The 27,958-nt window shown below is 37.9% G+C and overlaps 1 protein-coding gene across 1 annotated transcript; it reads right to left on the bottom strand.

Annotated features, from left to right (window-relative positions):
- Nucleotides 1-8,500: 8,500 nt before the first annotated feature.
- Nucleotides 8,501-9,475, bottom strand: LOC115302264 (olfactory receptor 4K15-like). The gene has a single exon (XM_029952216.1). The coding sequence runs from the start codon at nt 9,470-9,472 to the stop codon at nt 8,501-8,503; it is 972 nt and encodes a 323-aa protein (XP_029808076.1). The 5' UTR covers nt 9,473-9,475.
- Between the last annotated feature and the right edge of the window lie 18,483 nt (nt 9,476-27,958).

Raw genomic sequence — 27,958 nt, 5'->3', positions numbered from 1 at the left:
TTTTTTTTTTAACTCATCACAGGTATTTTGAAGGTTCCTAGTCTATGTATCAATAGATTCTCTGATGGTTTTTTCAAGCCCAGTGATTAATTTTATGACAATTGTTCTAAATTCTTGTTCAGTTAAGTTTTTATGTCTGTTTTGAGCAGGTCTGTAGCTGTGATTTCTTCCTGGAGTTTCTTTAGAGGGGAGTGCTTTCATTTTGTCATTTTGGCTATTTTACTGTCTCTTGTCAGCTTTTAAAGCTCGTTCTGCACTGTGTGTCTATTAGTATTTCTCTACTGAAAAAGTCTCTTTGAGTGTCTAGGGTCTGTTGTTTTAGGAGATGTTCTTTTAATGGTGTCTCTTGGTTTCTTTTGTTATGACTCTGATTAATTTATTTCCCTATTCAACAATATTTGGGGCTTTCCATTATGTGTGCTTTGGTTGTCTCTTGAGGTAGCCCTGAAAAAGAAAACAGACAGACAAACACACAGAGAACACAAGCACACAAATGTAGTGACAGAACAAATAAAGAAGCAATCTAAAAGAGGAAAGAAAAAAAAAGAAACAGGAAAGAAAAGGGGGGGGAGTATAGGGGGAAAAAAGCAGGCAGAGATGGGGGTCCACAGCGACAGCCAGAGATAAAGGACAGTCTGAGAGCTTAAAACCTGAGGAAGGGGGAGATAAGGATGAGATAAAGAAAAACTATCTGGATGGTAAGAGTTGATCTAAGCACAGCAGTGCCTAAATGTTGGTCTTTCCCAGACTCCAGGGGGAAAGGGAGAAAAGAAGGAAATAGGAAAACAGAAAAGAGAAGACAGGGGAAAAAATTAAAAAGTAAAAATATTAAGAAAATAAACAAAAGTAATAAGCAAAAACAGCAGTTCTCCAGCGCGGATGGGCGTGGCTTGGTGTAGGTAGGTCGGGTCTCAGGGGTTGCTCTCTGAGGCTCTGCCTTAGTGGAAGTGGGGAGAAGAATAATGGCGGTGCCCCAATCCCCTCTCGGACCATGCATTGCCAGCCTCTCTCCTGAGTCCAGTCTTTTTGTGCCTCAAGTGGGTCTAATTGTTTCTGTTTTTTAAGTTTTGCCCGGTTTCTAAATCCTTGCCCAGGCACTCAATATTGCCACCACAGTTAAAATCTCCTTCAGGTGAGTGGCTTTCTGGCCAAGATTGAGCAGGGGGATTGTAAAATCAGATTTTTCCCCTGGCTCCGCCTGAAGTCGGCAAGCTGCCGGGCCCAAGGGAAAACAAGCCTGCTGATGGGGACGGATTTCTCTCTCCATGCTCAGCGGCTCTCAGTCCCGGGCAAGTTCTCCCCTCTCCAGAGATTATACTATGAGTGATTCAGTCTCTACTTCTCTTCCCCTGGTCTCTCTGCTGCCCTGCTCAGAGGTGCTGTGTGTGTCTCTGAAGGTCTTTGCAACTCTGAACTCACAGCGGCCCCGCCTGCATGGCTGTCCTCTGAACTGTGTGCCTGTGGGCCCATGGGTTTCTGCCGGCCCAGCACCAAGCTTCTGGGCACTTTGTCTCCCAGCTCCACTTTGGGCCGCTCCCTCCTGCAAAGTCTCTGGTCCCAGTTCGTACTCACTCACAGGCATCATGAGAATGCTGTCAATAAGGGGTCTGTGCACATACCTCCGTTCTTAGAGATCAGAAAGCTGTGGCTTTTAATTCTTCTCAGTTTGATAATTGCGGGCGGACAGAGGTAGTGGGGCTTCCTACTTCTCTTCCATCTTGCCCGGTAACTCAATACCATACTGTCTTGATGATGACAGCTTTGTAGAAGAGGCTAAAGTCCAGGATTGTGATGCCTCCCGTTTTGTTTTTTTCTTCAATATTACTTTGGCTATTCGGGGTCTTTTGTGGTTCCCTAGAAATTTTAGGGTAGTGTGTTCTAGCTTTGTGAAGAATGCTGGTGCAATTTTGATTGGAATTGCAATGAACATGTAGATTGCTTTGGATAATAGTGACATTTTAACAATGCTTATTCTTCTGATCCTTGAGCATGGAAATTTTTTACATATCTTTGTGTCTTCTTTAATTTCCTTCATAAGTTTTCTATAGTTTTCATCATATAGATCTTTAACATCTTTGGTTAGGTTTCTTCCTAGGTATTTTGTGGTTTTTCATGCAATTGTGAATGGGATCAGTTTATGGATTTCTCTTTCTGTTCATTACTGGTTTATAAAATGCAACTGATTTCTGCATGTTGATTTTGTACCCTGCGACTTTGCTGAATTCATGAATCAGTTCTAGTAGGCCTCTGGTGGACTGTGTCAGGGTTTCCATGTAGAGTATCATGTCATCTGTGAAAACTGAAAGTTTGACTTCTCCTTTGCCAATTCTGATTCCTTTTATTTCCTTTTGTTGTCTTATTTCTGATGCTAGGACTTCCAGTGCTATGTTAAACAACAGTGGTGAGAGTGGACATCGCTGTCGTGTTTCTGATCTCAGGGGGAAAGCTCTCAGTTTCCCCCCATTGATAATGATATTAGCTGTGGGCTTCTCATAAATGGCTTTAATGATGTTTAAGTAAGTTCCTTCTATCCTGACTTTCTCAAGGGTTTTTATCAAGAAAGGATGCTGTATTTTGTCAAATGCTTTTTCTGCATCAATTGACAGGATCATATGGTATTTATCTTTTCTTTTGTTAATATGATGTATCACATTGATGGATTTGTGAATATTGAACCAGCCCTGTAACCCAGGAATGAATGCCGCTTGATCATGGTGGATAATTCTTTTTATGTGCTGTTGAATTCTATTTTCTAGTATCTTGTTGAGTATTTTTGCATCTGTATTCATCAAGGATATTGGCCTGTATTTCTCTATTTTGCTGAGTCTCTGTCCAGTTAGAATCAAAAATGATCCTGGTTTTGTAAAATGAGTCTGGAAGTTTTCCTTCTATTTCTGTTTTTTGGAATAGCTTGAGAGGAATGGATATTTAAATGTCTGGTAGAATTCCTCAGGGAAGCCATCATTGAGAGATTTTTGATGACTGATTCGATTTCTTCATTGGTTATGGGTCTGTTCAGATTTTCTATCTCCTCCCATTTAAGTTTTGGTAGTGCATGTGTGTTTAGGAATTTGTCCATTTCTCTAGGTTGTCCAGATTGTTGGCATATAGTTTTCCATAGTATTCCCTGATGATTACTTGTGTTTCTGAGAGATTGGAGGTAATAGCTCTGTTTACATTTGTGATTTTGTCCATTTGGGTGCTTTCTTTTTTATTTTTGAGAAGCCTGGATAAAGGTTTGTCAGTTTTGTTTATTCTTTCAAAAAACCAACTCTTGGTTTCATTGATCTGTTCAGCTGTGTTTTGGGATTCTATATTATTTATTTCTTCCCTGATCTTTATTATTTCTCTTCTTTTTCTGGGTTTGGGGTACTCTTGATGCTCCCCTTCTAGTTCCTTTAGGTGTGCTGTTAGATTTTGAAGTTGCACTTTTCCTAGTTTCTTGAAACAGGCGCTTTTTCTAGTTTGTTGAAATAGACAATATACTTTCCTCTTAAGACTGTCTTTGCTGGGTCCCGGAGAGTTTGGATTGTTGTATTTTCATTTTCATTTGTTTCCATATATTTTTTAATTTATTTTCTAATTGGCTGATTGGCCCAATCGTTCTTTAATAGGCTGGTCTTTAACTTCCATGTTTTTGGACGTTTTGCAGACTTTTTCCTGTGACTGATTTCAAGTTTCATACCACTGTGAACTAAAAGTGTGCATGGTATGATCTCAATTCGTTTATATTTATGGAGGGCTGCTTTATGACCCAGTATGTTATCTATCTTGGAGAATGTACCATGTGCACTCGAGAAGAAAGTGAATTCCCTAGCATCAGGATGTAGAGTTCTAAATATATCTCTCAATCCATTTGATCTAGTGTGTCGTTCAGGTCCATTATTTCCGTAGTGATTTTCTTTCTGGTTGATCTATCCATAGCTGTAAGTGGGGTGTTAAAATCCCCTGCAGTCAGCACATTCTTATCAATAAGATTGTCTCTGTTTGTGATTAACTGTTTTATGTATTTGGGTGCTTCCGAATTTGGTGCATAGATGTTTATAATTGTTAGCTCTTCCTGATGGATAGACCTTGTAATTGTTATATAATGCCTTTCTTCATCTCTTGTTACTGTCTTTATTTTGAAGTCCAGTTTGTCTGATATAAGTATGGCTACTCTGGTTTTCTTTTGACTTCCAGTCGCATGATTGATATTTCTCCATCCCCTTACTTTCAATCTGAAGGTGTCTTCAGGTCTAAGGTGAGTCTCTTGTAGACAGCAAATGGATGGATATTTTTTAATCCATTCTGCTACCCTATGTCTTTTGATGGGAGCATTTAGTCCATTTACAATCAGTGTCGTTATTGAAAAATACGGGTTTAAAGTCACTGTGTTCTCTTTAGGGTTCATGCTTGTAGTTGAAACGAGGAAAAGTGCAAGCTGGTACCTTGCATTCCTTGCAACATTTTCCAATAGAGTCCCTCTTAGGATTTCTTGTAGGGCGGCTTAGTGGTGATGAATTCTTTCAGGTTTTGTTTATTTGGAAAAACCTTTATCTTTCCTTCTATTCTGAATGACAGGCTTGCTGGATAAAGGATTTTTGGCTTCATATTTTTCCTGTTCATCACATTGAAGATTTCCAGTCATTCCTTTCTGGCCTGCCAAGTTTCAGTAGATAGGTCTGTAACTACTCCATGGTTACAGATGGGATAATAGGATCCCTCTCCATTCCAGGCGGAGGAAGTATTTCCTCTTCTCCAGAGACAGTTTATAGCAGTTTCAGCTGCTCTTTCTCTTCCTCTCATTTCTCTGCAGCTCTCCTCAGAGGGGGCTCCCTCCCCTTCACGTCTCCACTTCCCTGCCCATTTTTATCTTCCCCAGTTCGCAATCACGCACCTATGAGGCTGTCTTCTTAGCATACTCTGTCTCTTTTCCTTCCAGACTCTTGCAATTCAGTGTCTTGTGGCTTCAGTCCATCCTGGTTTTAGAGATGTGGGCATTCGAAAGAGTACAGAGCTCCCTACTTCTCTGCCATCTTTCCAAAGAAAAACTTGGCCATTTTAAATAATACTCAAATTAATGTAGGGGTGCATATGTCTTTTCTAATTAGTGGTTTTGTTTTTTGAGGGGTAAATACCCAGTAGTAGAATTATTGGATCATATGGTGTTTCTATTTTTATGTTTACGAACCTTAATACCGTTTTTCACAGTATATTAATTTACACTCCCACCAATAGTGCACCAGGATTTCTTTTTTTCCACATCCTCACCAATACTTTTCATTTCTTTCTTTTTGATAATAGCCATTCTTACAGATGTAAGGTGATTTCTTTCTAAAAAATTTTATTTACTTATTTATTTTGAAAAATTTGTTAATGTTTTTAATCTATTTTTGAGAGACAGAGCGAGACAGTGCAAGCAGGGGAGGGTCAGAGAGAGAGGGAGGTACAGAACCTGAAGCAGGCTCCAGGCTCTGAGCTAGCTGTCAGGACAGAGCCCGACACGGGGCTCGAACACATGAATCATGAGATCATGACCTGAGCCGAAGCCAGGCGCCCCAATTTATTTTGAGAGAGAGACAGAGAGAAGAGGTGGAGGGCAGAGAGAGAGGGAGAGAGAAAATCCCAAGCAGACTCTATGCTGTCAGCACAGAGGCCGAGGAGGGGCTCAAACCCATGGACCATGAGATCATGACCTGAGCTGAAACCAAGAGCCAAACACTTAACCAACTGAGCTACCCAGGCGTCCCTAAGGTGATTTCTCATTGTGGTTTTGATTTGCATTTACCTAATGATTAGTGGTAGCGAAAATCTTTTCACGTGTCTATTGGTCATCTGTTTGTCTTTGGAAAAATGTCTATTCAAGTCCTCTGTCCATTTTTCAGACTGTTTGGGGGGGCAGGTTTGGTGCTGAGTTGCATAAGTTTTATATATATTTTGGATATTAATCCCTTTTCAGATATATTAGGACTTTTAAATATCTGAAAAAATGTTTATGATATAAGGTATGGAGTACACCGGTATGCTTGTAACATAAAGCTTGAGTGGCCACAGTTGACTCCAGTGTTGCTGCAGAAATGAGGTGTTCTAGGCCAGTTGTCACGTATCTCTGCTGCTGTTACCTGTCTATGCAGCCTGCCTTTATCCCCTTGGCCACCTCCATCTGTGCTGGGAAAGTGCCACCTGCTGCTGATCACCTCAGCTGTACTTTTCTTATTCACAGTGTGAGCTATACTTCATACTCTAAATGAAAGAACCCCAAAACTTCATGCCCAGCATCCTAGTCCAGGATTTAAGTTTTCCAAAACCAGTGGAATATGTATTCATTGGAATATACATTCACTGCATCTGATTCAGGTTCCTATGATAGGCTCAGGGCAAACATTACTAAATTTTTAAAGATTAATAGAATAATTTCATAGTCTGTCCTATACTTTTTGAACAGAAGGGCCAGTTTATAATGCATGTTGTTTCCTGCTACTTTATGCTACTTTCCTGCAGTGTTATGGATGATCCTGATTTGGAAATATAAGAAGCACTTGTTTTGTGAAATGAACAGAATAATTGGCTTAAAGCCTCAAGAAGAACCTAGGATAATATGTGATTTTAAGGAAGAACACAAGGGGTTCCGGAGTGGCTCAGTCATCCTTTGGTTCAGGTCATCATCTCACGGTTGTGAGTTTAAGCCCCGTGTCAGGCTCTGTGCTGACAGCTCAGAGCCTGGAGCCTGCTTTGGATTCTGTTTCCCTCTTTCTTTTTACCCCTTCCCTGCTTGCACTCTGTCTCTCAAGAAACAAATAAATTTTAAAATTTTAGTAAAAATTTTAAAAAAGGAATAACTCAAGACAACTCTAATAACTTTTCCTCACTCTGGAGTTATAGACTTAATATGGTTTTCCATTATGACAAAACAGAGACTGCATGTGGCATATGTATAGCAGTCATTGCTGTCTGGGTAATCTTTGATCATAATGCTAATACCAGAAAAGGAGCAACAGTCCAGTACAGAGTTGATAAATCACCCAACCTAAAAATCTAAGATGACAGTGACAAGTTTTGGGACAAGTTATGCTCACAGTCACAGTGATCACATAACCGAGTAGTATACCTCCACAGAGTAAATGTATCAGTTGAGGCTAACATTCTAGAGTGAGACCATCTTGGAGGAAGTTGAGGTGGTACATAACACGGGGTAACATAATGTGTTTCCAGTTCATAATGTTCAGTGATCTCCAAATTAAGTGCCTTTGCATTTCCAGGCCTCTCTTTAGACTAGCGCACCCTGTAAATACCTCATGCAGAGCATGTGTGCTACCAGTCTTGTTCTGTTTTTACATGGTCTTACTGCCAGGTGGGTAAAGCTTCATGAGCTCTCATCTTTTGACATCAACACAATTTTACAAATAAAATGGTAACATCAAGTGATTTTATAAAGCTGCACAAAAATGTGTGTGAAGACCAACATCAAGTGATTTTATAAAGCTGCACAAAAATGTGTGTGAAGACTCATTAAGTTCTGTATGTGAGGCAGAAAAGATAAAGGAGAATTTAAAAAGTATTACCTTGAGGGGCACCTGGGTGGCTCAGTCAGTTAAGTGTCCCTACTCGATCTTGGCTCAGGTCATGATCTCATGGTTCATGAGTTTGAGCCCCAGATTGGGATTCTCTTTCTGCCCCTTTCCTGCTTTCTCTCTCTCTCTCTCTCTCTCAAAATAAATAAATATTTTAAAAGAGTATTACTTTAAATTTTTGTGCAATTATTTTTTAATGCTAAATGGATTTTTTTGATGGATAGCACAAACTTTTTATGTTAAATGTGTGAAAACAGGAATACTAATAGAATTCTTTTCACTACTAGAACTAAATTATAGATTACTTGGAGTATTTTAGACCGTAAAAGAAACAGCATTGTTGAGACACATGGGTGGCTCAGTAAGTTAAACATCCAACTCTTGATTTCAGCTCAGGTCATGACCTCACTGTTTGTAAGTTCAAGCCCCACATCAGGCCCTGTACTGACAATGCAGAGCCTGCCTGGGATTCTCTGTCTCCCTCTCTCCCTCTCTCTCTCTCTCTCTCTCTGTCTCTCTGACTCTCTCTCTCTGACTCTCTCTCTCTCTCTCTGACTCTCTCTCTCTCTCTCTCTGACTCTCTCTCTCTCTCTCTCTCTTTCTGTCTCTCTCTCTTTCTCTCTCTCTCTCAGTAATAAATAAACAAACATTGAAAAAAAAAAGAGAATCAGCATTGTTTTTGTTTATCCAGTATGGATATCCACCAAAGCTCTTATGAAATTAATTTCATAAAATTTAAATTATATAATAATTTGTGAAACATGCTGTCAGGTAGCATATATAAGTAATCTATTAGCTTAGAAACTGCATAATCATGTGAGGTTTCTTTACTACAAATATATAACAAATAACATACATTATATTTATCATTTCAAACAAATAAGGTAACTTAATGGTAACTGCAAGAAAAAAAATAAGTATGTTTTCTTAAGTTTCTTCTTGTCTTCTCAATTCAGCAAATCTCGTCTTGGGAGAGACAGGTGGGAAAGCAGCCTGTAACTCACATATCGGGTCTTCAGCTTGTGCATTGCTGATTTCACCTCTTTGTTTCTCAGTGTGTAGATAATGGGGTTCAATATAGGTGTGAAGACTGTAGAGAACACGGAAAGGACTTTATCCACTGGGAGATTGCTGAAAGGCCAGGCATAGATGAAGATGCAGGGCCCGAAAAAGAGGGTCACTACAGTGATGTGGGCAGTCAGAATGCTGCGGGCCTTGGCCCTGCCCACTGAGGAATGACGTTGTACAGCGACGAGGATGACTGTGTAGGAGATCAGCAAGAGTAAGAATGAAGTCACTCCCATGAGACCACTGTCCAAAAGCATCAATACTTCAGGGACATAAGTATCCGTGCAAGCAAGTTTAATAACCAAGGTAAGGTCACAGTAATAACTATCCACTATGTTTGGGCCACAGAAAGGCAAGTTTATAGTGAAAGCTAACTGGCTCAGGGAATGCATGATCCCAATGACCCAAGAGCCTACCACCAGGCCTGTACACTTGCCCATGTTCATGATGGTTGTATAATGGAGAGGTTTGCATATGGCTACATACCTGTCATAAGCCATGGCTACAAGAAGCACCATCTCACCACCAGCAAATACATGGAGTAAGAATATCTGGGCCATGCAGCCCTCAAAAGAGATGGTCTTAGATTCATGAAGAAAATCATGAATCATCTTGGGGGTTGCATACGTGGCTAGAAATACATCAAGAACAGAAAGGTTACTAAGCATGATGTACATGGGTGTGTGCAGGGCAGGCTCAGAAATCACAGTGAGGACAATAAGGAGGTTACCAAGTACAATGACAACATACAGGAAATTAAACAACACAAAGAAGAAATACTGGAGCTCCCAGGAACTACAGAGTCCCAGCAACACAAACTCAGCCACCCTAGAATTATTTCCTTGGTCCATGGTTTCAGGCTACAAAAGAAGTACCTACAAAGAGAAACATTAATAGATTATTATAAACAACAAGAAAAGTAGAGCACAATACTGAAAAGTTTTTCTCAACATTAATTTAAAATGATTTAGAGTTAGTCCCATTAGGAAATGGTTTATCTGTAATTTTAACAAATATATCTTTTCTCAGTTGTCCGTACTAATGAAGGAAACCTACAAGGTGCAAATGTAGTAAATCAACACTCCATTTCATATATTTGTGGGATAAATCTGATGTTAATCAAATAACAGATCAATATTGCAAAACCACAATTAAGATGCTAAACTGTCCATATTTTAGTATCACCTTCCTTGCCTTGCTGCTGTTCATTATCTTCTTGGGATTGCCAACAAGCAGGTTTGATTCTTAGAGAATTCTTAAGAGACCACATTTGCATTTACTTACCTTTTTCACTGTGGTTTTTAATATGGTTCTCCTTTGCTTCTGTCCTTTGTCTGCTACTTAACCTCCACAACTACACCATTCAAAGTGTTGAATACATTGAAGTTGTGATAGCTGTTTTGGTTTGAAGACAAGTCCCTTGAAGGTAACATTGTATTATATGAAAATAAGTAAAAAGAGATGGCAAATACATCAGAACAGAATATTGATATATAAGGTAATAGTAGCAATGAATGCAAAGACCTGAGTTAGTTAAGGTAGTTGAAAAGTAGACCACTTGAAGGCCAACTATAACATGTTATTTATCAATGTAGAAAACTTCCAAAAGAAGTAATTATATCCAAGATAAAGAATTTGTAGGATTTGATTAAGATTTCTCTAACTTATAAAAGTAAGTTATGTTCTTTGAAAAAATACTCAACAATACCTTACTTTCTTATTAGGCAGAAATTGAGATAATTAACAATAAGAAATAATAACAAAATAATACACAGTTGAGATAAGAACTTGTTGATAGATCATAGATCAATTATGCTTCTGTTTTCTCCGCCACTTTGGAAGAATGCGGAAGAAGCTTCCAAGGAGATAGACAAGGATTTGAGAATAGATTTTTTTCATTTGTATTTAGAAACACAATATTTTAATTGAAAGGAAGGCAATTTGTTTCTCTATTTTTAATAAAGAAGACTCTCACTTTTTAATTTCTGTGTTATAATTAGAAGTGGTAAGTGTCAATCACTATAAAAAAAACTGTCTGGGAAAAAAAGGGTGTTGTCAGTGGAAAAAAACTCTTTAGCTTGAAAGTATTTTTACATGCAGCATGTGAGCATCAAACTTACAACAGTCTGGTGAGGAGGAACTTATTGTCGCAGTTTTCTTATAAGGAAATTGAGACTCAGAAAGGTTAACTAATATGCTCAATATTATATAACTGGCAAGTTACAAATCCAGAATCTTATTTCAGTTCTTCAAAGCTCTTTCTGCAGTCCTTGATAGCAGAATCTCTAATGAAACCTAAAGGGTATGGTTTAAGAATAAACAACAAGTGGAATTATCAAGATTGGAAAATGAGAAATTAGTTTAAGTACTTGATGCAACCCCCTATTAAATATTTCTAAATGTACCATAAATGCACTTTACAATAATAGCACTTTCTAGTTACAAAGAGAGTGATATATATTTTGTTTTCCAAAATGGTTAATGCTTTTTGCTTAAAGTGATAAATTCAAGCTTAAAGTATATTAACCTGGAAAACCTTATTCCCTGGTAATATTTGCTAACTAGGTTGTTGCTATCTTGAGCTTTATAGGAGTCTCCCCCAAACAGGTTTAAAAAAAAAAACAAGTGAATGAACAATGAATGCTGTGACAAAATAACTAAAGTGGAATCATTCCAAAGAATATTTAAATCAGTAATTATAAGTTGGAGTGAGAAGGAGCATCTTCCCTGGAGCATTCTCTTGTGGGGAAAGGAATTGGTATTCAAAATCTTTAAGAAAAGATTGAAAGTAAAACTATGCTTGACCTTATTTTTTAATTTATTCAAACACCAATTAAATGACAACTTTCTTTAAGTGAAAGTGAATGAGAAATAAAGAAATATGGGAGACAGGAGAAGAAAAATGTCAGAAATCTTTGCAGAGTGACATTGCATCCTTCTCCTGAATGCCAATTTCGTCTAGGTGCTGGACTAAGCTAGGATTAACTATGATAAATATAAAACGATGTTAGTATGCTTTTGTGGAGTCTCCTTTTCTCTTTTTTTTTTTTTTTTGGAAGAGAAAAAAAACTTAAAACCAAAATAATCACTTCAAGTGTTACAGAAATTGATCCTTAAACCATTTTCTATTATACCCAAGTGAAATTTTATGTACCACACTAACATGGATGTAAATATTTTTCAGTTTAAGCAAAGAAATTTTCACAAAACCATTACATCCAAATATCATAAGCCATTATTCCAGGTTTCCTTCTGTAATTAAAAGTCATATTAACATTTTACATAGAGAAAATCCGAAGCAAATGGATCCAGCAAATTGTTGTCATAAAATAAAGAAAACCTACCTGACTCAATATCTGAAGGTTTTTAAGGATGTTGAAATAAGTGTTGGCTTCTTTCAAATGAAATTCTCTTATACAACAGCTGTATGAAATGTATACATGTTTTTGAGGTGAGATATCACAACTATAATAAATATTGACTTAGCCAGACCTCCTCTCAGCTCTCTGTCTCACCGTTTTCCCTTTTATCGTTTCTCTATTTCATTCTAGACTGGGGATTAAACCAAGACTATGGGAAGTTAGATGTGTCCCATGGTGATTTTTTTGCCATTAGATGATCTCTAGCTTGTTGAACAGGGAAAATGGCTTAAGTCAGAGCCAAACTACTTTTACCTTTCTCTCAACAACAGAGGCATGTCCCCTGTGTCTTACTTATTGCCAATTACATGCACTATTGTTCTGATAGTTTTAGAGAAATTTTGATATGTAGGGATTTCTGAAATACTTGATTAAGAATTGAATTTTTAGTGATATTCCCCGCCTTAGTGGGAAAAATAGGAAACCTCAGAGAACCCACAGTGGGATATATAATGAATTCCTCTTTTAATCTTTCTGTTTAGCACCATTAATAGAGCATCCAGTGTGGAAATATTTGTATTAGCATAAACTCTAATTATGATGCATTATATGAGAATATCATAGTCTGTATTTGATATGCTAATTTTATGTGGGATTTTTGCATATAGTTTTACAAGTGACCTTGGCCTGTAGTATTTTGGAGTTATTTGTACTCCCACATCCAGTTTTGTTATTGAGATAATGATAGGCTCATAAAATAAGTTGGAGTACTCAGCAAGTATTTTTATACCCTAGTCTAATCTGTTCTTTGAAGAATTGGAAGACATTGTACATAAAATTGAATGTGTCTTGTGATCTAGTATATTTTCTTCTTTTTTTCTCAGACACTGAATTTTTTTTTAATTTTAACATATCATAGGAAAACATTAAAGAGCAGATGCATGGTTATTTTCATTTGATGTTCTCCATATTTTTCCTTGTCTATCTTATAATTAGTATTTTAGGATGTTTGGGTATTTGTTACAGGCAGAATTGAATAGATACAGACCTACAAAATGTATATGTCCTACTCTGAATAAAGCTGGATGAAAATCTTAACAGCAGATTAAAATACACTGATAACAGAAACAAAATTTAGTTTCCACATGCTAAACATAATACATGAAATCTCTTCATGTTTGCAGGATCTTCAAATGTAATCAAGGTATAATCTTTGGCTGGTGTTATATTCCCTTATTTTTTTTAATGGTTCACCATAAAAGGACTGGCATTCTACTTCTACCGGAGTTAAACTTTACCCTATTAATTTCTACAATATGTTCCCTGGAAGTAGGAGGAAAGCTAGAAAGAGGATCAGATCTTTCCATGAAACTGGTATTTGGTGCCAAATGTAAGCCTGGTTAACTGGTCATCTAGAAGCTGTAAAATAAGACATTCTGGGGTGTCTGGGTGGCTCAGTCGATTAATCATCTGACTTTGGCTCCGGTCATGATCTCATGTTCATGGGTTCAAGCCCCACATCAGGCTCTGTGCTGACAGCTCAGAGCCTGCAGCCTGTTTCCTCTCTCTCTCTCTCTCTCTCTCTCTCTCTCTCTCTCTCTCTCTCTGCCCCTTCCTCTCTCTTGCTCTCTCTCTCTCTGTATCAAAAATAAATAAAACCTTTTTTAAAAAAGACATTCTGTGAAAGGTAAACATCACAGCTGGTTATCATGAGTATAACCATCAAGCCAACAGGATCTTGAGCTATCTTTTAAGCTTATTGTGCTGGCCTTCTCCAGAAGGAGTCTGCATTACTCCTGCTGCTCAAAGTGTGTGTAGCACAGGACTGCACTAGGATAAATTTGTTTACAAGAAGAAATTAAAACTACATTTTGTTTTTACATATAGGGACTCTACTGAATAACATGCACCTGAATTTTAAGATGCAAAGGTGTCTGAAACGTTTTTTCATATGTACCTTTTGTTGAAGGTTTTGGTTCAAGAAGTATTTTAAGCTTTTAAAATACTTCAACTCGATATAACCGTACCCTTCTGCATTAAAAATCATAACCAATATGGCTGCAGTATATTTCTTAGTGGCATCCAGCACCACTTGCAGAGGGCTTCTATAACATATTAATTGTACTTGGGTATAGGACTCGAGTGTACTTGGGTGTATCGCATACCACTATGCAAAAACAAGTAGAAGAGGCATTACAATGATGCTTGTCTGGTAATATCACGTCTGTATTAATGGAAGGTTTTTGTGATGTATGAAACTTGTGTTTTTTATATACAAATCAGTATAGTTACTTTAGTGTTGTAATGCTTATTCTTAGCTATAAATAATTATGCACATGAGAGACTGCTGATTTATCGTGCAGTCCTATTTTTTACTTACATTAAAGCATTCGGTTTAGTTTTCAGTTTTATGTGCCTTAGTTCTCAGATGTGTACAGATAGTTCATATTTATGTATTGCATATAATCATGCTATTTAACATTAATGTTGTTTTGTATTATATAAACAACAAAGCTATGTACAGAGGGAATATTCCACTTATTTGAATTAGTGTTTTTAGATTCTTTGGGTAATACCCAGTAGTAAAATTATCGGATCACATGGTAATTCTATTTTTAATTTCTGTGGAGCACTCATGCTGTTTTTTCACAGTGGCTACACCAATATGTATACCAATGGTGTAAGAGATGTTCCTTGTTCCCTATATCCTTGCCAACACTGTTGTTTCTTGTGTTTATTTTAGCCATTCTGACAGGTGTGAGGTGATATCTCATTGTAGTTTTGATTTGCATTCCCCTGATAATTAGTGATGTTGAGCATGTTTTCTTAACATCTGTTGGCCATCTGGTATTTTCTTTGGAGAAATGACTATTCATGCCCTCTGCTCATTTTTAATTGTATTATTTGGTTTCTTGGGTATTGAGTTTTATGCAGAAGAATGAAACTAGACCACTTTCTTACACCATACACAAAAACTACCTCATAATGGATGAAGGACCTGAATGTGAGACAGGAAACCATCAAAACCCTCGAGGAGAAAGTAGGAAAAAACCTCCTTGACCTCCACTGCAGCAATTTCCTACTCGACACATCCCCAAAGGCAAGGGAAATGAAAGCAAAACTGAACTCTTGGGACCTCATCAAGATAAAAAGCTTCTGCACTGCAAAGGAAACAATCAAGAAAACTAATAGGCAACCGACAGAATGGGAAAACATAGTTGCAAATGACATATCAGATAAAGGGCTAGTATCCAAAATCTACAAGGAACTCACCAAACTTCACACCCAAAAAAATGAATAACCCAGTGAAGAAATGGGCAGAAGACATGAACAGACACTTTTCCAAAGAGGACATCCAGATGGCCTACAGGCGCATGAAACGATGCTCAACATCACTTATCATAAGGGAAACACAAATCAAAACGACACTGAGATACCACCTCACTCCAGTCAGAGTGGCTAAAATGAACAAATCAAGAGACTACAGATGCTGGCGAGGGTGTGGAGAGATGGGCTCCCTCCTACACTGTTGGTGGCAATGTAAACTGGTGCAGCTGCTCTGGAAAACAGTGTGGAGGTTCCTCAAAAAAAACTATCCATAGAACTCTCTTATGACCCAGCAATAGCACTGCTAGGGATTTACCCAAGGGATACATAAGTGCTGATGCATAGGGGCACGTGATCCCCAATGTTCATAGCAGCACTGTCAACAATAGCCAAAACATGGAAAAAGCCTAAATGTCCATCACCTGATGAATGGATCAAGAAGATGCACAATGGAGTACTACATGGCAATGAGAATGAAATATGGCCATTTGTAGGAAAGGAGATGGACCACGAGGGTGTCATGCTAAGCAAAATAAGTCAGGCAGAGAAGGACAGAAACCATATGTTTGCACTCATAGGTCTAACAAGAGAACAGGAGAAACCTAATGGAAGACCAGGGGGAGGGGAAGAGGGAAAGAGAGTTGGGGAGAGAGAGGGATGCAAAACTTGACTATTGAATGCTGAAATGAACTGAGAGTTGAAGGGGAAGGGGGAGGGGGGAAAAGAGGTGGTGGTGATGGAGGAGGACACTTGTGGGGAAGAGCACTGGGTGTTGTATGGAAACCAATTTGACAATAAACTATTTAAAAAAAAGTTCTTTATATATTTTGAAAACTAACCTTTTATCAGATACATCATTTGCAAATAGCTTCTCCCACTCAGTAGCTTGTCATGTAGTTTTGTTGGTTGCTTCCTTTGCTCTGCAGAAACTTTTTCTTTTGATAGAGGCCCAGTAATTTATTTTCATTTTAATATCCTTTGCCTCTGGAATCATATCTAGGATTCTACTGTTACAGCCATTGTAAGAGAAATTACTGCCTGTGTTCTTTTTTGGACATTTGTGATTTCAGGTCTCACATTTAGGTCTTTAATCCATTTGAGTTTATTTCTGTGTATGGGGTGCGAAAGTGGTCCAGTTTCATTCTTTTGCATCTAGCTGTCCAGTTTCCAGCCACCATTTGCTGAAGAGACATTTTCCCACTGCATATTCTTGCCTCCTTTGTCATAGATTAATTGATAATATAATCATGAGTTTATTTATGGGTCCTCTATGCTGTTCCATTGATAATGTGTGTCAATTTTTGTGTCAGTACCATAACATTTTGATGATAACTTCGTAGTATATCTTGCAATCCCTTAAATCCCTCTAGTTTTGTTCTTCTTTTTTAAGATTGCTCTTGCTATTCAGGATCTTTTGTGGGTTTCATACAAATTTTTGGGTTCTAATTTTTTTAATTAGTATTTTGATAGGGATTGAATTAAATCTGTAGATTGCTTCGGGTAGTAAGGCTATATAAATAGTATTTGTTTTCCCACTCCATGAGCATGGAATAGCTTTCCATTGGTTTCATCTTTAGTTTCCTTTAACAATATTTTATAGTTTTCAGAAAACAGGTCTTTCATCTCCTTGTTTAAGTTTATTCATATGTATTTTATTCTTTTTGGTGCCATTGTAAATGATTTTAATTTTAATGATTTTAATTTCTCTTTTTGCAACAGGCTTCTGTATATTGATTTTACTGAATTTATTTAACAGTTCTAGTAGCTTTCTTTTGGAGTCTTGAGTTATATATATACTTTTATGTATATTTACATATACTTTTATCTATATAATATAGTATAATGTCATGTGCAAAGAGTGAAAGTTTACTTCTTCCTTACCTGTATGGATGTCTCATTTCTTTTTGTTGTCTGATTGTTGTGGTTAGAACTTTCAGTACTATGTTGAATAAAAGTGGTGAGAGTGTACATGCTTGTCTTGTTCTGACCTTAGAGGAAAGTGGATGGCTTTTAATTATTGGGTATGATGTTAGCTGTGGGTTTTTCATTATGGCCTTTTTTATGTTGAGGTATGTGCCCTCTAAGCCTACTTTGTTGAGGGCTTTTATCATGAGTGAATGTCATATTTTGTCCAGTGCTTTTTCTGAATCAACAGAAATGATGATTTGTTTTTTATCCTTTCCCTTATTGATGCAATGTATCACATTGATTGACTTGCAAAAATTGAACCACCCTTGCCTCACAGGATTAAATCCCTTTTGATTTCAGCGAATGATTTTTTTTATATATATTGTAGATTGTTTGCTAATATTTTGTTGAGGATTTTTGCATCTGTGTTCATCAGAGATATTGACCTGTAGTTTTCTTTTTTATGTAGTGTCTTTATCTCAGTTGGTATTAGGTTAATGCTGGTCCCCTACCAAGAATTTGGAAGATTTCCTTCTATATTTTGGAATATTTTGAGAAGAATAGATAATAACTCTTCTCCAATTTTTTGGTAGAAATCACCTGTGAATCCATCTGGTCCTGGTCTTTTGTATGTTGGCAGTTTTTTTGATTACTTACTCAGTTTCACTGGATAACCAGTCTTTGCAAATTTTCTATTTCTTCCTGATTCATTCAGTTACATGCGTCTAGGAATTTATTCATTTCTTCTAGGTTGTCCCATCTTTTGGCATAAAACTTTTCATAATATACCCTATAACCCTTTGTATTTCTGTTTTGTCACTTGTTTCTCATCTCTTATTTCTGGAATTGAATCCTCTCTTTCTCTCTTTCTCTCCCTCTTTCTCACTCTCTCTCTCCTCCCTTCCCCTCTGCCTCTTTGAGTCTGGATGAAACTTTATCAATTTTGTTGACGTAATCAAAGAACCTACTCCTGGTTTCATTGATCTATTCTATTTTTTTTTAATTTATTTCTGCTGTAATCTTTATTATTTCATTCCTCCCACTGTTTTGGGGTTTGTTTGTTCTTCTCTATGTAGCTGTTTTAGGTGTAAAGTTAGGTTGTTTATTTGATGTTTTCCTTGCTTCTACATTGCTATAAACTTTCCTCTTAGAACAGCTTTTGCTGTATCCCAAAGATTTGTACCATTGTGTTTTCATTTTCATTTGTTTCCATGTATTTTTTTTTCCTTTTTGAGTTCTTGGTTGACACATTTATTGTTTGGTAGTATGTTATTTAACCTTCATGTATTTGTGTCCTTTCCAGATTTTTTTTTCTTGTGGTTGATTTCTAATTTCAAAGCATTTTGATTCAAAAAGATGCATGGTATGACTTTAGTCTTCTTGAATTTGTTAAGGTTTGTTTTGTGGTCTAATATCTATTTTGGCGAATGGTCCACATGCACATGAAGAGAATGTGTATTCTGCTGTTTAAGGATTGAATGTTCTGTAAATATGTGTTAAATCATTCTGGTCCAATGTGTCATTAAAAGCTTCTGTTCCCTTGTTGCTTATCTGTTTAGAAAGTCCCCTTTATACTGGTATTACTATCAATTCCTTTTTTCATTTGTTATTAGCTGCTTTATGTATTTCGGGACTCCTATTTTGGGCACATAACTATAATTGTTATATCTTCTTGTTAAACTGTTCTCTTTATGATTACGTACTGTCCTTCTTTGTCTTTTGTTACATTCCTGTTTTAAAGCCTATTTTGCCTGATATAAATATAGCTATCCCAGCATCTTTTCACTTCCATATGCATGATGAATGCGTTTCTATCTTTTCACTTTCAATCTGCATTGCTTTAGGTCTGAAATGAGTCTCCTGTAGGCAGAATATATATAGGTCTTACTTCTTTATCCATTTGTCACCCTGTGTCTTTTGATTGGAGTATTTAGTCCATTTATGCACAAAATCCATTTAAATACAAAGAAATTATTGATGGATGTGTATTTATTGCCATTTGTTACTCATTTTATCATTGTTTTTGTAGTTCTTCTCTGTTCCTTTCTTCTCTTCCTCTTTCACAATTTGTTTGGTGCCTTTAATGACATACTCAGATTTCTTTCTCATTATTTTTGTATATCTATTCTGGATTTTACTTTATGGTTACCATTATATTTATGTTTAACATCGTATATATTTGGCTGTCGATATTAAGTTGATGGTCACTTAGATTTGAGCCCATTCTAAAACCACTAAATTTTTACTCCTCTCCCCACGTTTCATCCTTTTATTTTGTGCATTGCTTGACCAGTTTTTATAGATACACTTAATTTTATTGCTTTTGTGCTTTTATTTTTTGTATTCCTGCTTATAGTCTTTTCTTTCCACTCAAAGAGTTCTCTTCAATATTTCTTGTAAGACTAATTTAGTGGACAAATTCCTTTAGCTTTTTTTTATCTTTTCCCTTAATATCTCCTTCCATTCTGAATGATAGTCTTTCTGGGTAGAATATTTTTGATTATATGTTTGTTTGTTTGTTTGTTTTTCTTTTAGGACATCAAATATATCATGTCACTATCTTCTGACCTACAAAATTTCTGCTGAAAAATTAGTCGATAGCCTTACAGGTTTTTTTTCCTTGTATATGTTTTCTTTTCTCTTACTGCTTTTCTTTTTTTTTAATTATAATTTATTGTCAAATTGGTTTCCATATAAAACCCAGTGGTATTCCCAAAAAGTATACCCCCTCCATGACCATCACCCACTTCCCCCATTGCCTTCCCCCTTCAGTCCTCAGTTCATTTTCAGTAGTCTCTCATGATTTGCATCCCTCTCTCTCCCCAACTCTCTTTCCCTCTTCCACTCCCTATTGTCTTCTGCTAAGTTTCTCCTGTTAGACCTATGAGTGAAAACATATGGTATCTATCCTTCTCCGCCTGACTTATTTCACTTAGCATGACACCCTCAAGGTCCATCCACTTTGCCACAAATGGCCAGATTTCATTCTTTCTCATTGCCACGTAGTACTCCTTTGTATATATATACCACATCTTCTTGATCCATTCATCAGGTGATGGATATTTAGGCTCTTTCCATGATTTGGCTATTGTAGAAAGTGCTGCTATGAACATTGGGGTTCATGTGCCCCTATGTGTCAGCACTTCTGTATCCCTTGGGCAAATCCCTAGCAGTGCTATTGCTGAGTCATAGGAGAGTTCTATGGATAGTTTTTTGAGGAACCTCCATACTGTTTTCCAGAGCAGCTGCACCAGTTTACATTCCCACCAACAGTGTAGGAGGGTGCCCATTTCTCCACATATTCAGGGGCACCTATAGTCTCTTGATTTGTTCATTTTAGTCACTCTCACCAGTGTGAGGTGGTATCTCAGTGTGGTTTTGATTTGTTTTTCCCTGATGCTGAGTGATGCTGAGCATCGTTTCATGTGTCTGTTGGCTATCTGGATGTCCTCTTTGGAGAAGTGACTGTTTATGTCTTCTGCCCATTTCTTCACTGGATTATTCGTTTTCTGGGTATGGAGTTTAGTGGTAGATTTTGGATACTAGCCCTTTATCTGATATACCATTTGCTACTATCTTTTCCCATTCTGTCAGTTGCTTATTCGTTTTTTTATTGTTTCCTTTGCATTTCAGAAACATTTTATCTTGGTGAGGTCCTAATAGTTCATTTTTGTTCTTGATTCCCTTGCTTTTGGAGATGTGTCGAGTAGGAAATTGCTATGATTGAGGTCTAGGAGGCTGTTTCCTGCTTTCTCCTGTAGGGTGTTGATGGTTTCCTGTCTCACATTCAGGTCCTTTATCCATTTTGAGTTTATTTTTGTGAATGGTGTAAGAAAATGGTCTAATTTCATTCTTATACATGTTGCTGTCCAGCTTTCCCAATACCACCTGTTGAAGAGGCTTTTTTCCATTGGATACTCTTTCCTGCTTTGCCAAAGATTAATTGGTCATACACTTGTGGGTCCAGTTCTGGGCTCTCTGTTCTATTCCATTGGTCCATGTGTCTGTTTTTGTGCCAATACCATACTGCCTTGATGATGACAGCTTTGTAGCAGAGGCTAAAGTCTGGGATTGTGATGCCTCCTGTTTTGGTTTTCTTCTTCAATATTACTTTGGCTATTCGGGGTCTTTTGTGGTTCCATATGAATTTTAAGATAATTTGTTCTAGCTTTGAGAAGAACGCTGGTGCAACTTTGTTGGGGATTGCATTGAATGTGTAAATTGTTTTGGGTAATAATGATATTTTAACAATGTTTATTCTTCCGATCCATGAGCACGGAATGTTTTTCCATTTATTTGTGTTGTCTTCAATTTCCTTCATAAGACCTCTACAGTTTTCAGCATACAGGTCTTTTATATCTTTGGTTAGGTTTATTTGTAGGTATTTTATGGTTTTTCATGCAATTGTGAATGGGAACAGTTTCTTGATTTCTCTTTCTGTTGCTTCATTTTTGTATATAAAAATGCAACCAATTTCTGTACATTGATTTTGTACCCTGCAGCTTTATTGAATTCATTGATCAGTTCTAGAAGGCTTCTGGTGGAGTTTGTCGGGTTTTCCATGTAGAGTATATGTCATCTGTGAGAAGTGAAAGTTTGACTTCATCTTTGCCAATTCTGATGCCTTTATTTCCTTTTGTTGTCTTATTGCTGATGCTAGGACTTCCAACACTACGTTAAACAACAGTGCTGAGAGTGGACATCCCTGTCGTGTCCCTAATTTCGGGGGGAGAGCTCTCAGTTTTTCCCTATTGAGGATAACATTGGCTGTGGGCTTTTCGTAAATGGCTTTTATGATGTTTAAGTAAGTTCCTTCTATCCTGACTTTCTCAAGGGCTTTTTTAAAGAAAAGATGTTGTATTTTGTCAAATGCTTTTTCTGCATCTATAGACAGAATCATGTGGGGTTTTTTTTCTCTTTTCTTTTGTTAATGTGATGTTTCACATTGATGGATTTACGAATATTGAACCAGCCTTGTAACCCAGGAATGAATCCTACTTGATCATGATGGATAATTCCTTTTATATGCAGTTTAATTCAATTTGTTAGTATCCTGTTGAGTATTTCTGCATCTGTATTCATTAAGGATAGTGGCCTGTAGTTCTCTTTTTTGGTTGGGTCTCTGACTTAGGAATCAAAGTGATATGTGCTTCGCAGAATGGGTCCGCAAGTCTTCCTTCCATATCTACTTTTTGGAATAACTTGAGAAGGATTGGTGTTAACTCTGCTTTAAATGTCTGGTAGAATTCCTCTGGGAAGCCATCTGGCCCTGGACTTTTATTTGTTGGGAGATTATTGGTTGCTTCGGTCTAGCCACCCCAGCTGGCAGGGTGATAAATCCTTGCAGGTTCCTTCCTGAGGGAGGGATGGAGAAACAGGGCAGGAAGGGGAGCACAGAGAGTGAGGCAAGACAAGGGTTTTCCGATGAAGCCCCCCGTTTATTAAGAAAATAAATCACACCTATATAGGATTTGGGGTGGGAAACTGACCCAGGTTGGTTGCCAGGTAACAGAGTTAAACGATTATTAGAGAAAGGAGAAACTGAAACTGAAACTCGGAACACAGCATCAAAGGAAGCGCCCAGACTTTTGTCCACAATAATGGGCAGGGGAAGATTAGTGCTGCATAAACCTGAATGCGGTTTGATCTTTTGTTTATTTTGGCTTTTCTTGTCTGGCTCGGACCAGGAATCCACAACAGGATACTAACAAATTGAATTAAACTGAATCCCGGACCAGGAAATGCACTCTCCTAGCCTCCAGATGTAAATCTTGTTTTTTTGGTTGCTCCCTGGAGAGCGATATGTCCTTGCCTGAGGCAGCCAAAACTTGGCAGCTCCCAACAATTGGTAACTGATTCAATTTCTCCACTCGTTATTGGTCTGTACAGATTTTCTATCTCTTCCTGTTTGAATTTTGGTAGTGCATGTGTGTTTAGAAATTTGTCCATTTCTTCTAGATTGTCCAGTTTGTTGCCATATAATTTTTCATAGTAATCTCTGAATATTGCTTGTATTTCTGAAGGATCTGTTGAAATAGATCCCTTTTCCTTCATGATTTTGTCTATTTGAGTGTTCTCTCTTTTCTTTCTGAGGAGCCTAGCTAGAGGTTTATCAATTTTGTTTATTTTTTCAAAAAACCAACTCTTGGATTCATTGTTCTGCTCAATTGTTTTTGTGGAATCTATCTGGTTTAATTCTGCCCTGATCTTTATTATTTCTCTTCTTTGTCTGGGTTAGGAGTGCTCTTGCCACTCCGTTTCTACTTTGCTTAGGTGCTCTGTTAGGTTTTGAGTTTGTATCTTTTCTAGTTTGTTGAATTAGGCATAAATTTCAATGAACTTCCCTCTTAGGACTGCATCCCAGAAAGTTTGAATCGTTGTATTTTCAGTTTTCTTTGTTTCCATATATTTTTGAATTTCCTCTCTAATTGCCTGGTTTTCCCAGTCATTCTTCAGTAGGGTAGATTTTAAGGTCCACATTTTTGGAAGTTTTCCAGACTTCTTCCTGTGGTTGATTTCAAGTTTCATAGTGTTGTAATCTGAAAGTGTGCATGGTATGATCTCAATTCTTTTGTATTTATGGAGGGCTGTTTTATGACCCAATATGTGATCAATCTTGGAGAATGTGCCATGTGCACTCAAGAAGAAAGTGAATTCCCTAGCTTTAGGATGCAGAGTTCTAAATATATCTATTAATTCTATCTGTTCCAGTGTGCCATTCAGGCCCATGGTTTCTCTAGTGATTTTTTGTCTGGTTGACCTATCCATTGTTGTAAGAGGAGTATTAAAGTCCCCTGAAATTATCACATTCTTATCAATAAGATTGTTTCTGTTTGTGATTAGTTGTTTTATGTATTTGGGAGCTCCCAAATTCGGCGCATAGATGTTTATATTTGTTAGCTCTTCCTGATGTAGAGACCCTGTAATTATTATATAATGTCCTTCTTCATCTTTTGTTGCAGCCTTTATTTTAAAGTCCTGTTTGTCCGAAATAAGTATGGCTACTCCAGCTTTCTTTTGGCGTTCAGTTGCATGGTAGATATCTCTCCATCTCCCTACTTTCAATCTGGAGGTGTCTTCAGGTCTAAGTTGAGTCTCTTGTAAACAGCAAATAAATGGATTTTGGTTTTTGATCCATTCTGCTACCCTGTGTCGTGTGACTGGAGCATTCAGTCCATTTACATTCAGTGTGTTTATTGAAAAATGTGGGCTTAGATTCATTGTGTTCTCTGTAGGGTTCATGTTTGTATTGATGTCTCTGGTGTCTTATTATATTCCTTGCTACATTTCTCTCATAGAGTCCCTCTTAGGATTTCTTGTAGGGCTTGGTTGTGATGAATTCTCTAAATTTTTGTTCATTTGAGAAAAACCTTTATCTCTCCTTCTGATTTGAATGGCAGGCTGACTGGATAAAGAATTCGTGGTTGCATATTTTTCCTTTTCATCACATTGGAGATTTCCTGCCATTCCTTTCTGCCTTCCAAGTTTCAGTAGATAGGTCTATAACCACTCTGATAGGTTTCCCTTTGTATGTTAAGGCCCTTTTATCAATAGCTGCTTTCAGAAGTCTCTGTATCTTTGCCAGTTTCACTACGATATGTTGTGCTGAAACTTGTTTTACGTTATGTCTTAGGGGAGTTCGGTATGTCTCTTGAATTTCATGTCTTTCTCTTTCCCCAGATTGGGGAAAATTTAATGTATAATTTGGTCCAGTACCCCTTCAGGACCCTTTTCTCTTTCTTCCTCTTCTGGAACTCCTATGATATGGATATTGTTTTTGTTGATTGTATCACTCATGTCTCTGATTCTCCTTTTGTACTCCTGTTTCAATTTCTCTCTCTTTTTCTCGGCTTCTTCTTTTGCTATAACTGTGTCTTCTAATTCACCTATTCTCCTCTCTGCTTCTTCAATCCGTGCATTGGCAGCCTCCATCTTATTATTCATTACGTTTAAAGTCTTTTTTAACTTGTCACAGCTATTTTGAAGTTTCCTAGTCTTTGTATCAATATCTCCTCTGACAGCTTTTATGCTTTTTTAAGCCCAGTGATTAATTTTATGATGATCTTTCTAAATTCTTGTTCAATTATGTTGCTCGTGTCTGTTTTGAGCAGTTCTGTCTCTGTAATTTCTTCCTGGAATTTCTTGAGAGGAGAGTTCTTTCATTTTGTAATTTTGGCTAGCTTTCTGTCTCTTATCAGTTTTAAAAGCTCTTTCTGCACTGTGCACTTGTTAGTATGGCTGTATTAAAGGAGGCTCTTTGTCCAGGGCCTATCGTTTCAGGAGATATTCTTTTAATGGTGTCACTCAGCTTCTCTTGTTGTGCCTGTTCCTTACTCAGTGATATTTGAGACTTTCCACTATGTGTGCTTTGGCCTGTTTTTTGAGATAACCCTGAAAAGGAAAACGCACAAACACACAGGGAACACAAGCAAGCAAACGCACTGACAGATCCGGTAAACAAGCAAACCAAATGGGAAAGGAAAAAATGGGAGCAGGAAAGAAAAGAGAGACAGGAAAGGAGAAAAACAAACAAACAAAAAAAGCCTGGGGCACGGAGACAGTCAGAGATAAAGGACAGTCTGAGAGCCTAAAACCTGCGGAGGATAAAGATAAGAATGAAATAAGTAAAAAATGTCTGGATGGTAAGGGTTGATCTAATCACAGCATAATCACAGCAGTGTTAAATGTTGGTCTTTCCCAGATTCCAGGGGGAAAAGAGAGAAAAGGAAGAAGTAGGAAAGTAGGAAAGAGAAAAGGAAGAAGTAGGAAAGTAGGAAAGGGGAAAAATATAAAAAATTAAAAATTAAATATAATTAGGAAAGAAAGAATTGGAAAAAAAAAAAAGTAAAAAACAGCAGGAATAGAAGAATCCAGCTCTCCAGCGCAAATGGGCGTGGTTCGATGTAAGTTTGTAGGGTCTCAGGGCCTGGTCTCTGAGGCCCAGACTTAGTGGATGCAGGGAGAAGAATGGTGGCACCTCAAGTCCTTCTCAGATGCAAGTTGCCAGCCACTCTCTTGAGTCCAGCCTCCCCATGCCACAGGAGGGTCAAGTTGTTTCAGTTTTCTAAGGTCCACTAGGCCTTCAAATACTGTCCACTCACTTTAATATTTCCTCCACCATTAAAATAGCCTCTGGTAGCCGGGGGGTTTTCTTGTCCGGCTGCGCAGGGGAATTGGAGAGCCAACCCTTCCCTGGCTCCCCCTGAGGATAACAAGCCAGCTGAGGGGGTTGGTTTTCTCTCCCTGCCCCCAGTGGCTACAAATGGAAAGTCTGTCTCTCCGCAGCACCATGGGCTAGGTCTCCTTTCAGTCTCTCCTCTTCCCCTCAGCTCTGTACCTCCCTGGAGGCCAGTTTGCATGCAGTGTCTTGCACTGCTGTCTCGCCTGTAGAGCTGCCTGCTCACACGCAGCTCTCAAAATTCTGTGCCAACCTGCATGGCTTTCCTGCACACTCGTGGCCCTGCAGGGTGTTGTGCAGCCTCTGGACCCACACTCTCTGCGACCTGGGGCTAAGTCTCTGGGCACTCTCTTTCCCAGCTCCACTTTGAGCTCCCTCCCTCATAGTCTCTGTTCCCAGTTCTCACTCAGTCACTCTGGCATCTGTGAGGCTGATATCAATAAGGGGTCCATGCACTCACCTCACTCCTGGAGATCAGAAAGTTGTGGCTTTTAATTCCTCTCAGTTTGATGGTTGCGGGCATGCGGAGGTAACAGAGTTCCCTACTTTGCCACCATCTTACCCCTCCCCTCCCTCTTGCTGCTTTTCAAATTTTCTTATCACTACTTGTTGCCATTTTAATTACTATATATCTTGACGTAGACCTCCTTGGGTTGACGGTGTTGGGGGCTTTCTTAGCCTCCTTGATCTGATGTCTGTTTCCTTCCCCAAATTAGGGAAGTTTTCATCTATTAAGTCTTCAGTTAACTTTTCTGCCCCATTTTCTCTCTTCTCCTTCCCCTGTAACTTGAATGATTTTATACTTGATGGTGTTGCTGAGTTCTTTTTTTATTAGCTTTCTTTTTTTTAATTTTTTAACTATTTATTTATTTTCTTAATGTTTTTTATTTATTATTTTTAAGTAGTTTATTGTCAAATTAGTTTCCATACAACACCCAGTGCTCTTCCCCACAAGTGTCCTCCTCCATCACCACCACCTCTTTACCCCCTTCCCCCTTCAACACTCATTTCGTTTTCAGTATTCAGTAGTCTCTCAATTTTTGCATCCCTCTCTCTCCCCAGATCTCTTTCTTTCTTTCCCTCCCCCTGGCCTTTTACTAGGTTTCTCCTGTTCTCCTGTTAGACCTATGAGTGCAAATATATGGTTTCTGTCCTTCTCTGCCTGACTTATTTCGCTTAGCATGACACCTTCGAGGTCCATCTACTTTCCTACAAATGGACATATTTCATTCTTTCTCATTGCCATGTAATACTCCATTGTATATATATACCACATCTTCTTGATCCACTCATCAGGTGATGGACATTTAGGCTTTTTCTATGTTTTGGCTATTGTTGACAGTGCTGCTATGAACATTGGGGGTACATGTGCTCCTATGCATCAGCACTTATGTATCCCTTGGGTAAATCCCTAGCAGTGCTATTGCTGGGTCATAAGGGAGTTCTATGGATAGTTTCTTGAGGAACCTCCATACTGTTTTCCAGAGCAGCTGCACCAGTTTACATTCCCACCAACAGTGTAGGAGGGTGCCCATCTCTCCACACCCTCGCCAACATATATAGTC

Source organism: Suricata suricatta, chromosome 9, assembly GCF_006229205.1.
Source record: "Suricata suricatta isolate VVHF042 chromosome 9, meerkat_22Aug2017_6uvM2_HiC, whole genome shotgun sequence".
NCBI classification, from domain to species: Eukaryota; Metazoa; Chordata; class Mammalia; order Carnivora; family Herpestidae; genus Suricata; species Suricata suricatta.
The sequence above is the reverse complement of the archived record's forward strand: the minus strand, read 5'-3'. Positions and strand labels throughout refer to the sequence as shown.

Bases quoted from the DNA above. Each gene is read 5' to 3' on its own strand.
- LOC115302264 (XM_029952216.1), bottom strand. From the start codon at position 9,472: ATGGACCAAGGAAATAATTCTAGGGTGGCTGAGTTTGTGTTGCTGGGA.